The sequence below is a fragment of the Rana temporaria genome, chromosome 1, assembly GCF_905171775.1.
Source record: "Rana temporaria chromosome 1, aRanTem1.1, whole genome shotgun sequence".
Classification (NCBI taxonomy): Eukaryota; Metazoa; Chordata; class Amphibia; order Anura; family Ranidae; genus Rana; species Rana temporaria.
Window position 1 is genome coordinate 372,211,353 of NC_053489.1, and position 17,164 is coordinate 372,228,516.

General features: G+C 48.0%; 1 protein-coding gene across 4 annotated transcripts in view; it reads right to left on the reverse strand.

Annotated features, from left to right (window-relative positions):
• SIRT6 (sirtuin 6) overlaps window positions 1-16,813 on the reverse strand; it is a 327,940-nt gene extending 311,127 nt beyond the window's left edge. For 2 of the 4 annotated variants that reach the window (XM_040322510.1, XM_040322508.1), the window contains exon 1: window positions 3,738-3,966. In XM_040322510.1, the coding sequence (XP_040178444.1) occupies window positions 3,738-3,790 (53 nt within the window). In that variant the 5' untranslated portion in view covers window positions 3,791-3,966. Of the gene's footprint in view, window positions 1-3,737; window positions 3,971-16,641 lie in introns of those variants that run through there. The other 2 variants (XM_040322509.1, XM_040322511.1) reach the window with 2 other exon arrangements.
• Window positions 16,814-17,164: the final 351 nt, after the last annotated feature.

A 17,164-nucleotide genomic window follows, 5' to 3' on the forward strand; every position in this document is an offset into this window, starting at 1 on the left:
ATATTACAGCAGTGGGAGTCCAGATCAGAGAGGAGGGAGATGTGATTGGTTTGTGATGTGATTTGGTATGTACAGTAAAGTTGTTTTGTATTTTAAAACCCATATCCCACATGGTTTAAACCATGAATTAGGGGTGCGCATCTTCACTGGCCTCACGATTCGATTATCATGTCAACGATTCAAGGCTTTCATCAAAAAAATAAAATACTTCCTACATGTAGCAAAGTCTAAACACAGCAGACAATTTCAAGGAGCTCCAGGCTCTCCCCCAAAATACTAAAAGAGATAATCAGAGACAGTAGACACGCTACAGGAGATGGTCAGAGACTGCAGACACAGCATCATACTGGGAATAATAAGAACAGACATTTTGTGTTTTTATTTCTGACAATCTAATGGTGTCCCGTGTCCCGTGTCCCCTCCCGAGCCGTTTTCACATTCAGGAAGATATGACACCATTCCTCCTGTTTATATTTCTCCTCCATACAGCCCAGTCCCTGCCTGCAGCGACAATGACTTATCACAGGTGACGCATCAGATTCCACTACATGTCCTTAACCCGCCCCCCCCCCCCCCCCATGTCCCCGGATCACAGCACCCCCCTCCTCCTCTGTTCTTACACGCTGCTCTGCGCACACTACTCGGGCGCTAGAGGATGATTGGAGGGAACTTACTTGTGTCATTGCTGTCCCTCTGACCAGGGCGATCTGCCTGCTCACCATCCCCCCAATCTCCATTCCATCTCAAGTCAGCAGGGAATTCTCAGTGTTTGTTTGTATGTCTATGCCGCGCTCATGTGACTGACTGCCCCCCTCTCACGTCTCTCCTGGGGTCAGCCCCGCCCACCTTTCTTCTGATCTGATAGTTACAGTCAGTGGGCGGGGCTGACCCCAGTAAAGAAGAGAGGAGGGCCGGGCAGTCACATGAGCGTGGCATATACAAACACTACACTATGAAATTAGTTAACAGCCACACGGAGCGCTCTCCCGGGAGGGGCGGGGCTAGACATGGATTATTGCGGTCGCATGCATCGGTGACACCCAAATCGCGATGCACCGATTCAATTAGACAACCCTACCATGAATGAGTCATATAATGGAACTGGCATTAAATTTGGCACCCCTACCATTAATGGGCGATTATCGGAACTGACGTCAGCAACTGGAACTGACGTCAGTCATCAGAGAGCATGATGCGGCGCAGCGCCGCTGGATGTTGGCGATGCGTGGGCGGTACCACCACATTTCTCGGCCAGGAAACGAAACATACACAGCACAGCAGTGAGTGCGCACACCAGCAACATAAAGGGGGGCATGTGAGCCGAGGAGTGGACTTAAATACCGGCAACCACTGTCCCTTATAATATAGTATGAATATTAACACAGTCAGCTACCCAAAGTCTGGGGTAACTGTGGTAATATTGATAATATGGGTAGCTGACTCAGACTGTGGTAATATTCATAATATATTATAAGGGACAGTGGTTGCCGGTATTTTAAGCCCACTCCTCACATGCCCCCCTTTAATAACCTGACAGTCAGACAGGCTATTAAAAAGGGGCGTGTGAAGAGTAGACTTAAAACCCAGACCTTGCAGATGACAGTCAGGCTATTAAAGAGGGGCATGTGAGCCTGCGACTAGTGGACTTAAAATACTGGCAACCACTGGCATTGTACCTTATAATATATTATCACAGTTAGCTACCCAGAGTCTGGGGTAGCCGACTGTGGTAATATTCATAATATGGGTAGCTGACTCAGACTGTGGTAATATTCAAAATAAAAAAAGTTTGAGAATCGAGATTCTCATCTTTCCCAGAATCGTGTGTGTATACACACACACACACACACACACACACACACACACACACCTTTTTTAAAAAGGAACACTTTTGAATCAGAACTCCTGGGATATTCATATGGTCAGTTAAGTAGCAGAGGGGGGAGGAGTGTATACAGAGAGCCTGTAGAGGTCTGAGCGTCCCTCCATAGATATGCCTCCCCAGACCATTACTGACCCACCACCAAACCGCTCATGCTGAACAATGTTGCAGGCAGCATAAAGTTCTCCGCGGCTTCTCCAGACCCTTTCACGTCTGTCAAATATGCTCAGGGTGAACCTGCTCTCATATGTGAAAAGCATGGGGCACCAGTGGCGGACCTGCCAATTCTGGTGTTCAATGGAAAATGTTGGATCTATGCTACAAAGAATAAAGGCAGTTCTGAAGACAAAAAGAGATCCAACCTGATACTAGCAAGGTGTACCTAATAAAGTGGCGTGTGTGTGTGTGTGTGTGTGTGTGTGTGTGTGTGTGTGTGTTTACCGTCACCAGAGCAGTGTAGTGTTACCATAGTGAGACACTGTACTACTCTAGGCAAGCGATTGGGATTTATATTTGCACTATGATTGCCTATACAATCATGAAGTTTGACAGTTCAGTGCTGCATTTCTGCAGCCATTGAAAACTACTGTGATAAGCTGTGATTGGCTACAGGGAGTTGGTGCCCGGATCTATATCATGTGATCACTGCGACCAATGACAGGTATCACAGTAGTTCTAAATGGCAGTCATATTTACTACTGGACATGTAATCACTGCAATTGGTCACATCACATGGTACCAGAGCCGAGCACCTTCACCCAGTATTCAGATTAGTGATCCACACAGATTGCACATAAGGCACAGATTTGGGAGGACATATGGGAATGTTCCCCCCAGATCAATGCTTGTCCCCCCCAGCCATTTGTATGCAGTGGCCAAGCAGGAAAAAAAAACACATGCCTAAAGCTGCATTTTGCACATGCATTTAGACACGTTCAGGCATGTAAAGTGTTGAGTGTTCAGTCACGGACAGAACATTAATTTATTCTGGCCTTTGCAATGAATGACCAATAGAGCACCTAGAATTTACATGTGCTTATATTCCTTTCATTTAGCCCTTAAAGGGGTTGTAAAGGAAAAAAAATATGTTTTACCTAAATAGCTTTTTTTTTACCTTAGTGCAGTCCTTCACTTACCTCATCCTTCCATTTTGCTTTTAAAATGTCCTTATTTCTTCTGAGAAATCCTCACTTCCTGCTCTTCTGTCTGTAACTCACCACCGTAATGCAAGGCTTTCTTCCTGGTGTGCAGAAAGCTTCTTGGGGGGGGGGGGGGGGGCGAGCAGGAGTGTCAGGACACCCACTCCTATCTCCTTCTCTATCTGCAAAGTAGAGAGTGTTCTGACTTGCCTGCTCAATGGCTGCAAAAAGTGAAGGAGGACTGCACTAAGGTAAGGGGGAAAAAAATAATAATTCCATTACAACCCCTTTAAAAAGGTGCTGTTTTATTTCAGCCTGTGCATGACCATATAGGCAAACCTAGAGGTGCATTTATATGAAAAACACACACACACACACACACACACACACACACCTGTAAAAGCAACATTTTCAAGCCCCATATGCAAGAGGCCTTATGCCTACAATTTAAGAGTTTGTAGCTGCTACTGACAGAGTCAGTGATAGGAACGACAGAAAACAAATATACCAAAAAATAAATACAATAAAACGGGTTTCTTAAAAAAATAAAATTAAAAAAAAAATTAAAAAAAAAGAAGGGGGATTTGCAATATAGTATACAGAATGCTACTCCTGCACTAAAAAAAAAAACTCTTCAAGTAAAACAGAGAAAACAACGAAGCAAGAAACAATAACAACGTAATTGCAGCAGGAGCTCGTCATCTAACGTTTCTTACCTCAGGAAGTCCGCATTGGCCTTTATTAGCATACGGGGACAGACCGGCTGCATAATTCACCGACATTTCTTTAAACCAACAGACGGCTAAAAGGAAGCGCACAATGATGACGCACGTTACACAACCAACCAACTTGCTACACCCGCTTTACATCATAAACCCCGCCGGTGATGTGAAATTTCCTCGGACCTTAGAAAAAATCGGAACCGCGTCACTTCCGGTGCTCGTACGTCAGAGCACAGCTGATCGCGGGTCCACGGCGCATGCGCAGATGGTTTTTGTTGAGTCAAAATATCCTTGACTGGGGTAGGCGGGCAGAGGCGGATCAAGCTCAATTCAGAGACTCGGGTGGGCGGGGCGGAGGCGGTGCAAGAGTTTTAATGACATTATCGGCAGCACCGCCTCCAGCCCCGTCCCTAAGCAGAGCTTCTGGAGGTCCGTGAAAAATATAGATTTGGGTGGGCGGGCGGAGGCGGAGCAACATTCTCAATTACATTGCCGCCAGCACCGCCTCCAGCCCCGTCCCTTTACACACAGTAGCCTGCTTCTTCCCATACTATTTTGGTCCGTGAATTTCACAGACTCGGGTAGGCGGGACGGAGGCGGAGCAACAGTTTTAATGCGCAAGAAAATGTCTATTTAGGTGGAGAGCTTCTGAATACCTGACCAACAAACACATTTCCATTTTATTACTCATTTCAATGGGACAGTTTAAAGTGCCAAAAAGTAAAGTTCCGCTCTTCTGTATTTTTTTAGGCTCCATGTACACGGGACCATCCTCCCGGCTGCAGGGATCAACCTCCCCCCCCAACATCCTCCCGGCTGCAGGGATCAACCCCCCCCCCCCAACATCCTCCCGGCTGCAGGGATCAACCTCCCCCCCCCCCCCAACATCCTCCCGGCTGCAGGGATCAACCTCCCCCCAACATCCTCCCGGCTGCAGGGATCAACCCCCCCCCCCCCCAACATCCTCCCAGCTGTACGAATCACCCCCCCCCCCCCCACCGCCATCCTCCCAGCTGTACGAATCACCCCCCCCCCCCCCACCGCCATCCTCCCAGCTGTACGAATCACCCCCCCCCCCCCACCGCCATCCTCCCAGCTGTACGAATCACCCCCCCCACCGCCATCCTCCCAGCTGTAGGAATCACCCCCCCCCCACCGCCATCCTCCCAGCTGTACGAATCACCCCCCCCTCACTGCCATCCTCCCAGCTGTAGGAATCCCCCCCCCCCACCATCCTCCCAGATGTACGAATCCCCCCCCCCCACCGCCATCCTCCTAGCTGTAGGAATCACCCCCCCCCCCACCACCACATCCTCCCAGCTGTAGGAATCAGACCCCCCATCCTCCCAGCTGTAGGAATCAGACCCCCCATCCTTCCAGCTGTAGGGATCAGACCTGTAGTAAAAAATCCTCGGACCTGTGAAATAATCGGACCGTGTCACTTCCGGTGCTCGTACGTCAGGAGCACAGGTGATCGCGGGTCCAAGGCGCATGCGCAGATGCTTTTTTTTTTGGTACGAGAATATTCTAGACTGGGGTAGGTCACTTGTGCCCGTCATACGCAGCCAGTGTGCCCACTATTTGCAGCCACTTGTGCCCGTCATACGCAGCATTTGTGCCCTCCATATGCAGTCCCTTGTACCCGTCATACGCGGCACTTCCTTCTTCTTCTTCTGTAGTGGCGGCTGTGGCTCCTGTGTCCGCTTGGCTCCTCAGGCTTCCTCCGTCATGTCTCCTTTTCCGCCAAACCGTTAGGCATCCAATAGGATCGCCTAAAGCTTTGGCCAATCAGGAGACAGGTTTTACTGACCTGCCTGCTGATTGGCAAGGAGGAACTTTGGTGTGAAAATAGCTTCTGGCTCTTATCACGTGCTTCAAAATACACACCCCGCCTATTCCCGCCATAGTATTTCATGCGTCCGGCATCCTGAAAGGGGCCAGGCACATGAATAGGGAGGGCGGCAGAGGTGACGGGGGCGGTGCCCATGCGGGGACACCATTCTCTCCCCCGGAGGACGAGGACACCATTCTCTCCCCTGGAGGACAGGGACAGCATTCTCTCCCCCAGAGGACGGGGACACCATTCTCTCCCCCAGAGGACGAGGACACCATTCTCTCCCCCTGAGCACGAGGACACCATTCTCTCCCCCAGAGGTAGGGAACACCATTCTCTCCCCCGGAGGACAAGGACACCATTCTCTCCCCCGGAGGACGAGGACACCATAATCTCCCCTGGAGGACAGGGACACCATTCTCTCCCCCAGAGGACGAGGACACCATTCTCTCCCCTGGAGGACGAGGACACCATTCTCTCCCCCAGAGGAAGGGGACACCATTCTCTCCCCCGGAGGACAAGGACACCATTCTCTCCCCCGAGGACGAGGACACCCTTCTCTCCCCAGAGATAGGGAACACCATTCTCTCCCCCGGAGGACGAGGACACCATTCTCTCCCCCGGAGGACGAGGACACCATTCTCTCCCCTGGAGGACAGGGACACCATTCTCTCCCCCGGAGGACGGGGACACCATTCTCTCCCCCGGAGGACGAGGACACCATTCTCTCCCCCTGAGGACGAGGACACCATTCTCTCCCCCAGAGGACGGGGACACCATTCTCTCCCCCGGAGGACAAGGACAACATTCTCTCCCCCGAGGACGAGGACACCCTTCTCTCCCCCGGAGGACGAGGACACCATTCTCTCCCCCCGGAGGACACCATTCTCTCCCCCGAGGACGAGGACACCCTTCTCACCTCAGAGGTAGGGGACACCCTTCTCTCCCCCGGAGGACGGGGACACATTCTCTCCCCCGGAGGACGGGGACACCCTTCTCTCCCCCGGAGGACGAGGACACCATTCTCTCCCCCCGGAGGACACCATTCTCTCCCCCGAGGACGAGGACACCCTTCTCACCTCAGAGGTAGGGGACACCCTTCTCTCCTCCGAGAACGAGGACACCCTTCTCTCCCCCGGAGGATGGGGACACCTTCTCTCCCCCGGAGGACGGGGACACCCTTCTCTCCCCCGGAGGACGGGGACACCCTTCTCTCCCCCGGAGGACGGGGACACCCTTCTCTCCCCCGGAGGACAGGAACACCAGGGCTGGACTGGGACAAAAATATTGCCCTGGACACTTCATACACTTTGACAAGTCTCTCCCATGGCGGCCGGCCCCCATGCGCCTCTGTCCCCCTCTCTGCTCCTCTGGTTCTCCCCCTGCTTCTCTGTTCCCCCACATGCTTCTCTATCCCCCCCCATGCTTCTTTTACCCTCATGCTTCTCTGGTCCCCCCTGTGCTCCACTGATACCCCCCTGCTTCTCTATTCCCACACATGCTTCTCTGTTCCTCTCCTGCTCCTCTATACCCCCCCCCATGATGCTCTGGTCCCCCATGCGCCTCTATCCCCTGTCCCTCATGATGCTCTGGTTCCCCCCAGCGCTCACCTCCTCTCCCTGTCCAGCCCTAGTGTCCTCGTCTTCAGGGGGAGAGAATGGTGTCCTCGTCCTCCAGGGGAGAGAATGGTGTCCCCTACCTCTGGGGAGAGAAGGGTGTCCTCGGGGGAGAGAATGGTGTCCCCGTCCTCTGGGGGAGAGAATGGTGTCCCCGTCCTCCGAGGGAGAGAATGGTGTCCTCATCCTCCGGGGGAGAGAATGGTGTCCCCTACCTCTGGGGAGAGAAGGGTGTCCTCGGGGGAGAGAATGGTGTCCCCGTCCTCTGGGGGAGAGAATGGTGTCCCCGTCCTCCAAAGGAGAGAATGGTGTCCTCATCCTCCGGGGGAGAGAATGGTGTCCCCTATCTCTCGGGAGAGAAGGGTGTCTGTCCCCATCCTAAGGGGAGAAGGGTGGCACCCTCTCCTCCTCCAACCACCCAAGGATCAGCTCTTCCAATTTGGCCCACACTGGGGCCCATCTCCTTCTCCTTCAAACAGCCAGGGGCCCACTCCTTCTCTGCCAACCACCCAGGTTCTCTCTCCTTCTCCCCCGGCCACCCAGGGGCCCTCTTCTTCACTAAATGGCCACCAAGGGGCCCTCTCCTCCTCCAAATACCCAGGTGCCCTCTCCTTCTCCCACGGATACCCAGGGGCCCTCTCCTCCTCCAAACACCCAGGTGCCATCTCCTTCTCCCACATCCACCCAGGGGCCCTCTCCTTCTCCCTAAGCCACCAGTGACCCCAAAGCGGGACACACATGCGCTTTGCCTTTCCGTGACCTGATACCCACCGTCCTGGGATGCCATGATGATGGTGTGCAAGTCTCCAGTGTGAGGGCTATAGGAAAACTCGCACTCAGCTTCTTTGGCCCACAATGCATGGGCACCGCCCCCGTCACCTCTGCCGCCCTCCCTATTCATGTGCCTGGCCCCTTTCAGGATGCCGGACACATGAAATACTATGGTGGGAATAGGCAGGGTGTGTATTTTGAAGCACGTGATAAGAGCCAGAGGCTATTTTCACACTAAGGCCCCGTACACACGAGAGGATCTATCCGCTGGAATTTATCCTCGGATCGGTTTCAGCGGATAGATCCGCTGGTGTGTACGATCCAACGGATATTTATCCGCGGATATTTTTCGGGCCGATCGAATTCCAGCGGATAAAAATTTTAGGGCTGTTACTGATCAAAATTTTTCTGTTCGATTAATCGTTTTATTTTTTAATCGATTAATCGACTAATTTCGATTAATTATAACGCACATACAGATCCAACTACTTTTAGCTGATCTCCTTGCAGGCTGATTCCCAGTGCAGATACCAACCACTGGAAAAATGAATAGCAGGGTACAAAAAACACACACAGGCAGCGCTCGATGGGAATAGCATTAAAACTTTTGTAGTCTTCAAGTAGGTAACCAAATAAATATTGCACTGGAGATAAAATCGATGTAGCTACATAAACTGTAAAAATGGTGCGAGTAATACCAAACGGTAGCAAAAGCAGTCATAAAAACATGTAGCTAAGTATGATACTGGTATAAAAATGTGTACAACGATGCCACTGCTGAATCCAGATGAGGAGAGGTTAACATAAGTCCATCAGAATGTAGATGTCCTGTGAAGGGAACTATCACAACTCCCAGTGGATGGCTGTAGAATACCAGGTTGATAGAGGGAAGTGTAACAGCCCTTGCGTGTGGCAGATAGTAAGGTCCCGTTGGCATGCATATATGAAGGCACAGCAAAGGAGCCCTTCAGATGGACACGGCAAGCCCTGCCGATGTCCGTGACGTTACTGGATCTCCGACGGAACTTCCTGAAGGCCCAGAAGCCGGCGGAGAGGCGAGTACCAATCAAAAGAATTTTTTTTTTTTTATCTTAATTTCTCTTTATTGTTTTCAAAAAAAAAAATATATATATATAGACATAAATACAGGTTTATATGCTTACATATCTGTAGTATAAAATTGCTTAATTTAGTTACATTAATACAAATAAACAAACATACATTATTTAGATTCATTGATTTACCCCCTCCCCTCCCTCTCTTCTCCCCCCTCCCCCCCCCCCGCCAATATTATAAAGCGATAGGAGTAGGTATCTTCATCCTAATTAGTTTTTAGTTGGTTGAAGGAGAGAGGGCAAAGAGAAAAAAGCGGAATCCCAGAGGTATATAAAAGAGAATCCAGTCCATCGGAAGGCAGAGAGTGCAGAGATGTCCTTAGTTTCTTTTTGTCGTTAGAGAGCTTTACCAGCCTCTGAGATAGTGGTATTTACACACTCTATACAGGGGCTATCTCTCAAAGGGGACTCCCATTTCTATCAACCAAGGCTCCCACACTCTTTTAAATCTGTTGTAGTTTCCTTGTTTAATAAAGGCTACCCTCTCGCACCAAATCAGAGCATTGATTGTTTCAACCCAATTCTCAACTGTTGGAGGTACATGCGCTTGCCATCTCTGTGCTATTAGCTTCCGAGCTTGGAATAGGCACCTAAGTACACTTTCCATGGCTCCTACGGGGATTCTATGGTCTTCCATACCACCTAGCAGGCAAGTTCTAGCCTCCGGCTCTAAAGAGGTCTTGAAGATCTTATTGATCTTGATTATCACTGCTGTCCAATATCTAAAGAGCTTGGGGCATCTCCAGAACATGTGTATAAGGTCCCCTGTTGCCCTACACCTGGGGCATTCATCGTTTAGCTTCCAACCTAGTGCAAACATTTTTTTAGGGGTATTATAGACCCGGTGGAGTAGAAATAGGTGGGACAGTCTCTGAGCTGGGGCAATTGACACCAGTGTTCCTCTATATAGGATTTCATTCCACTTCTCCGGGGTCAATAGCCCAATATCTCTTTCCCACTTTTCTCGGCTCTTAGCCACCCCGATTTGACTTATGGATTTGGCCCCCAATTTGTCGTATAGTACAGAGATTTGACCTTTTGTAATGTTAGTCTGGATCATTTTGAGAAGTACAGGGGTATGAGTCCTAACCATCGGATGGATCTTGAACTGAGTCTGGAGAGCATGCCTAACCTGTAAATAATTAAAGAATGTCTTATTTGGTATATTAAATTCATCTCTCAATTCCGAGAAAGTTTTAATAAGGTTTCCCTCATACATGTGTAATAGCCGTGTTATCCCCTGGTTCTCCCAAGTTTTAGGAATTTCTATGTCTCTAAGTTCTGTTAGGTTCTTATTATGCCAGAGGGGGGCAAACTCAGTTACACCAGTATATCCCAACAAAGCTTTCGTAGTCTGCCATACCTTGTTAATTAGCTTTACAGTTGGGCATTGATAGTGAAATGAGTTTGCCTCTAGGGCTTCTATTAGGATCGTATGTGGAGCCCTTGATAGCATCAATTTAAAATTCGTATTGCCCAGCTTTTGAGAGCCACACCCCACTATGTGCTGTAGTTGGGATGCCAAGAAATATGTTCTCGGGTGTGGGACCGCCATCCCCCCCTCCTTCACCGGCAGTTGCATAGTCTGAAGTCTAATTCTGGCCTGACCTCCCTTCCACACCAACTCCCTAAACAGTGTCTCCATTCGCTTAAGCCATATTTGGTTCACCCAGACTGGAGAGTTGTGAAGGGCATATAGTATCTGGGGAAGCCAGATCATTTTTATCAAACTGCATCTGCCAGCTACAGAGAGGGGGAGGCGGCTCCAGATATCTTTTTTTAGTTTCAATTTTAACAGTAGTGGAGCGATGTTATTACTGGTGTACTCCTTGACCTCGCTAGTGATCCAGACCCCCAAGTATTTCAATTTTGTTGTAAGTTTCAACTGGGGCATTTCGGCTATTGTCTGGTCCCCCAGCGGATCTATCGGGAGTAAGGCCGACTTATCCCAATTAACCACTAGTCCCGAAAACTTTCCAAACTCCCCGACCATTTGGACCACTGTGGTCAACGAGCTATCCACATTCCCTATAAAAAACAGGACATCGTCCGCGAAGAGCGATATCTTGTCTTCCTCTGGACCCCTTCTAAACCCCTGTATGTCTTTATTTAGTCTAGTTTTGATAGCAAGAGGTTCCATGGCAAGTGCGAACAGGAGCGGTGAAAGGGGGCAGCCCTGTCTCGTCCCTCTCTCGAGCTTAAATGTGTCTGAGACTTCGCCATTAATTTTGATTTTTGCTCGTGGTTCGCTATATAGGAGTTGAACCCACTTAATAAACAATGGGCCAAATCCAAAACTTTCTAATACCTTCCATAGGTATGGCCACTCAATGCTATCGAAGGCCTTAGCTGCGTCTAAGGCCAACAGTGCTCTGGGGCCCTCGTTGTCAGTGGGGATCTGTATATTTAGGAAGGCCCTTCTGATGTTTATGCTGGTTGACCTGTTTGGAATGAACCCTGATTGATCCGAGTGGATAAGGCTCTCAATACACCCTTTTAGTCGGTTCGCCAGTACTTTAGCAAGAATTTTTGCGTCTGTACAGAGCAATGATATTGGACGATAAGAGGTAGGATCTAATTTATCTTTTTCCTCCTTATGGATCACAACAATCGTTGCCTCCATCATAGAGGAAGGGAGTTGCCCCTCCAAGAAAGCACTTTTTAAAATCTGAAGCAGTTCTGGTAGTAAAATTTCACTAAAGCGTTTGTAGATCTCTATTGGGAGCCCGTCCGGGCCAGGTGATTTATGGCTGGACATCCCCGCTACTGCCGACTGTAGTTCTTCCAGTGTAAGTGGGGATTCCAGTTTTTCCCTGTCCACTTCTGGGAGAATTGGAACTGGAATTCCCTGAAAGAAGGCCTCCATTCCTGCATTTCCTCCCCTAGACTTATAGAGGGATTTATAAAAGCCATGAAATGTTTGTCTTATCTCACTACTATCAGTGGAAATATCGCCTGTTAAGGCCCTAATTGCCGAGATATTTGAAGAGGGGGAATTGGCCCGAGTCAGCAAAGACAAAACTCGCCCCACCTTCTCCCCCTCCCCAAATTGGGCTTGTTTCTGGAATATTCGATGGTTCTCTGCCTTTCTCATGGTGGCCATCTTATAGGCCTTCTGTTTGTCGAGCCACTCTCTTTGACTACTTACGGACGGGGTCTCAATATATCTTTGTTCAGCTACCATCACTTCACTTCTAAGATCCTCTTCCCATGCCCTAGACTCCCTCTGCACTCTTGCCACTCCCTGGATCAACAAACCCCTCAAATAGGCCTTCAGCGAGTCCCAGACCACTCCAGACCTTGCCGAGCCTGTATTTATTTCGAGATATTCTTTCAAGCTGTTCAACATTTCCTGTGGTTCACCCAATAGCTCAAGCCAGTATGGGCTGATTTTCCACTCTCTTTGAAGGATATTCTTACTCCTCCTAATAACTAGGTCCAATGGTGAGTGGTCTGAGACCCCCCTTGGTCCATATTCTATCTCCTTGACCATACCCAGAGCCAACTCGTTGCCCAAGGCCATGTCAATTCTGGACAAGGTAGCATGGGAGCTAGAGAGACAGGAATACTGTCGAATACAGGGATGGCGAGTGCGCCAAATGTCCTTTAGTCCCATCTCATCCAGGAATCGGGTCAATCGGCTCCCTTGTTCTATATTTGGTTTGTGTGCAGAGGGAAATCTATCATAGGCTCTGTCTAGCACTTCATTGTAGTCGCCTACTGCTATCAGAGGAGTATCGGTTTTATCCAGCATAAATTCCACTAGTTTCTGTAAGACATCGAACTTAAATGGGGGGGGGGATGTAGATATTGGCAAGAATGTAGGGCTTATTTTCAATAGAGCAGGCCAAAAATACATACCGACCCTGTTCGTCTATCCAACTCCTCTCACAAGTAAATGACACACCTTTCCCCACCATTATGCTCACTCCCCTCGAATATGAGGAGTGTACAGAATGGTAGCGAAATGGGAATTTTCGAAGGCCCAACTGGGTCATTGTATCCTTGGTTAGGTGTGTTTCCTGTAAGCAGAGTATCCCTGGCCCCCCTCCTTCCATTGATGCTAACACCAGTGCTTTCTTAGTGGGGTCCCCTAGCCCCCGTACATTCAAAGATCTAATCCTCAGAGCCATAGACTAAATAAGATAGTAATAACATGAAATAAGATAACGCCATATAAGGCAGCCACTCTCTTTTTTTTCCTTTTTCCCTCTCTCCTTCTTTTTCTCTACCCCTCAACCGCCTCTCTTCCTTTTTCCCATCTTCCTGTTGCTTAACAAGACCAAGACCTCTCCTCTTTTCCATGATAGTTAAGGTATCTCTCCCCCCCAAAATTCTCTCCCAACACCCTCCCTCCCAGATCTCCCTCCCCCTCCCTCCCTCCCCCTGCCCACCTGGGCTACCCCATAGGGCTTCACCTGTGACCTCACCACTCTCACCTAACCACATCCATCCTCCCATTTTCACACTTATTCGCCTCTCTCTCCCTCTGTTGAGGAGCGAGAGCCTCTCATCTCCACCCCCCCATTACCCTAGTCAGAATCTGGTACCCCATCTCCCATACCTGAAAAAGAGGCTACCTATCTTCCCAAAAAAATAAAAAAAAAATAAAAAAAAAAAGGGGGGGGGGAACCCCACAATTAATCAAATTGGTCAAATAGATCCAGTTATCGAAAAGTGCAACAATCTAGGCTAGTTGTAATCATTGACATAGTAGAAATAGACATATTGCACCCCCACCCCCGATTGTTAAAATTAATTAATTGTCGATACATATAGAAACTCAATTGAGCTAAACCCACTAATAATAAAAAATAAGCGTAGTTCAACTGTAAAAATGTCAAAAATAAAAATAAAAATAAAAAAAAATAATAAAATAAAATAAAAAAAGTGCCTATAGTTACAGACTGCTCCCTCTATACCCGAAAGCGATTTCCACCTAAAAAAAAAAATAATAAAAAAAAAAAGAAAAAAAAGGGGGGGGGGGGGAGAGAGAAAAAGAAAAGGAAAAGAGGGACCCCACCATTGGTCGAGTTAATCAAGTTAAAATAGTGAAAGGATCTAAGCAAATTTAAATCATTGACATTGACATAATGAAAATGAACATAGTGCACCCCCGTCCCCATTTAATGAGATTAATCAATTATCAATACGTGTAATGTATCAAACCAGCTAAACCCAGTGTTAGTAAAAAAGTAATCATAATTCAACTATAAAAGTGTCAAATGAGTGTCTATAAATAGGAATTTCTCTATACCCCAGATCCACCCCCCCCCCCCCCCTAGAAAAAAAAAAAAAAAAGGGGGGGAGGATGAGGGGGGACCCCCAAGTTAATTGACTTAGGCCAACTATCCATATATTATATAAGTAAGTATTGTATTGTGTGACTATACAAGTGACTATACAAGTGGCAATACATATCACTCCCTCAAAAAAAAAAAGGAAAAAAGGAAAAAAAAAAGAAGAAAAAAAAATCTTACCATACTGATTTTCCCTGCCCTCCCCCTCCCCTCTCCCCCTGAAAAAAACAAAAAAAACAAAAAAAAAAAATAAAAAAAAAAAAAGGGGAGAACCCTCACAAAAATATTAAGACATTTGGTGAAACATTTAGTGCTATTAATCTTATAATACTATTCTTCTTGTGTAGTCAATCAGTGGGAAATTGTTTCAGTAGCTCAGTTGCTACCCAATAGAAAAGGTGTCCCTCTCCAAAAACCTCTCCAAAAACCAAGAAAAAAAATAAAGAAGGATAGGTATATATCTATACTATGTCAATGTCTATAGATCTTTGCCCCTCCCCCCCTCCCCCTTCTCCCTCTCTTAAAAAAAAAAAAATCCCACAAAATAGTGAAACATTTAGTGCTATTAATCTTGTAATGCTATTCTTCTTGTGTAATCAATCAAGTTATAAAAAAATTATATAGAAAAAAAAAAAAAAAGAGAGAAAAAAAAAAAAAAGGGGGGAGGCATATAGCTATGTTATGTTAATGTCTATAGATTCTTGCTGTTTGCTTCCAGTCATTGTACCCCCTCTGCCGGTGAGTTGAAGAAAAAAGTCCTGCCCAAAGCTGTAACCCGCAAGCGGGCCGGGTACTGTAAGGCATATACCACCTTGTGGTGCTGTAGGGTACGTTTTATTTGCGTAAATTCAGCTCTGCGTTTTTGCAAATCAGGGGAGAAATCGGGGTAAAATGAGATTCTCACTCCCTTATACATAATATCTCCCATTTCCCTGGCTTTTTGAAGCAGAGTGACTTTATCACCATAATAAAAAAACTTGAAGAGTAATGATCTAGGGCGGCCTCCTTCCTGCAGGGGTTTGAAGGGAACCCGGTGAGCCCTCTCAATAGAAAAAAAGGGTGAGAAAGTGGCCGGGCCAAAAATTTCCATGAGCCAGCCCTCCATGAAGGATATAGTGTTGGGCCCCTCACTCCGTTCCGGGAGACCGATCACTCGGATGTTATTCCTTCGAAGCCTATTCTCAATTTCGTCTAATTTAGCTGCTTGCTGATTCGTTTTCTCCTGTAAACCCCTGAGTTCGTTCTCGAACGGATACAGGGTATCCTCCACTGTGCTCACTCGTTCTTCCAGGGTGGTAACTCTTTCAACAGTTTTGCGCATATCCTGATGTATTGAGACGAGCTCATCACTCAGGTTCTTTAGCTGGTTATCAAAGCCCATCATGTATTCTTTACAGTCATTGACAGCTCGCAGGACATCCCTCAATGTGGGCTCTTCTACTAGTTCAGGGCCGGGTAAGGTAGTAAGGTCAGGTATCGCAAGCGTAGCCAATGCAGCCGCGGCTCCATGTACCTCCCCCCAAGTCCTTTAGTAGTAGTCAGGGCTTTAGTCCCAGTTAGATTTGTGGGGTTGGTTGATTTGGGAACCGCCGACCCCTGACTTTTCCTAACCCCCGATGAACCTGCAGAACCCTTGGGCTGTATGGCTGGTGGTGATGGACCTCCTTTAGTGGGCGTTTGAGATATGGACTGAGATGGGTGAAAATAACGGTCAAGTTTAGCCGCTGCAGCCTGGCTACCCTTCTCTTTTCCCCTAGTGGACCGTGTGGTAGGGGCTCCCTCTGAGTTTTGCTGGTCCTCAGGCCCACGTTTATTAGTCATGGTAAACATGGAAGAAAAGAAAGACACAGAAGTACAAAACAAAATGCCCCTGCTATAATAAGAAAGAAGGGGAGGGGGGACAGATCTCCCGGGAGCTCCCAAAGACTATCAAGAACCCCTGTATCACCAAAGTTCACCCCCTTGGGTTTGAATGGACTGCCGATTATAATATGCACAGGTAGTTTATATAGCTTAAACACCATATACTCTGTCTAGCAGTCTATGCAGCAGGCAAATTAAATGCAAAAAAAAGAAAAAAAGCCCCAATAGAGTTAGTTGTTTCCTTTTCCCTTGCTCTTTGCAGAAGATAGTCTATTATTAACAATAGGAAAGAAGCACACAGATTCAACAATGTTTCTAATGCAATGGGCAGTAAGCGCAGAGAGCCATCAAAGAGCATTGAATACTTGTCCCTGCACGCTTCAGAAGTTGTCTCCTTACCAATACCCTCGCATGTGATGTGATTCTTTCCTCTTTGCCTTTATGCAGTCCTCTGGCAGCTCTAATGATAGCACTGACGGCGCCAATCGTTTCCTCCAGCTCACCTTCCCAGCTCCCTGGGATCTCTCCCCCGCTCTCAGTGACTCAGTCGGGTCCCGATCCTCGCTGTAGAGGGAAACAACACCCAGCAGCCTCTTGTGTGTATTCGAAATCTCGCGAGATTTCACGGGATCTCGGGCAGCTCCGTGGTTTCGAGTACCTCCGTACACCCCTCGATCCTCCGCTCGGTGAAGACTGCTCTCAGTCTCTTCCAGCCCCAAAGCCACTCCACGATCTGGTAAAGCAGCCCAACGTCCGGAGGCAGAGTAAGAATGCTCCAAACCTCCAGTGTCCGTGCGTTACTAGATAAACCAGCAGTGTCAGCAGCAGTGTATAGGAGCACAGAGAGAGTTCAACAGGTAACAGCTGCGAAAAGTTTATATATTAGACTCGAACAGCCCAAACAGCAAAAAAATATAGTGCT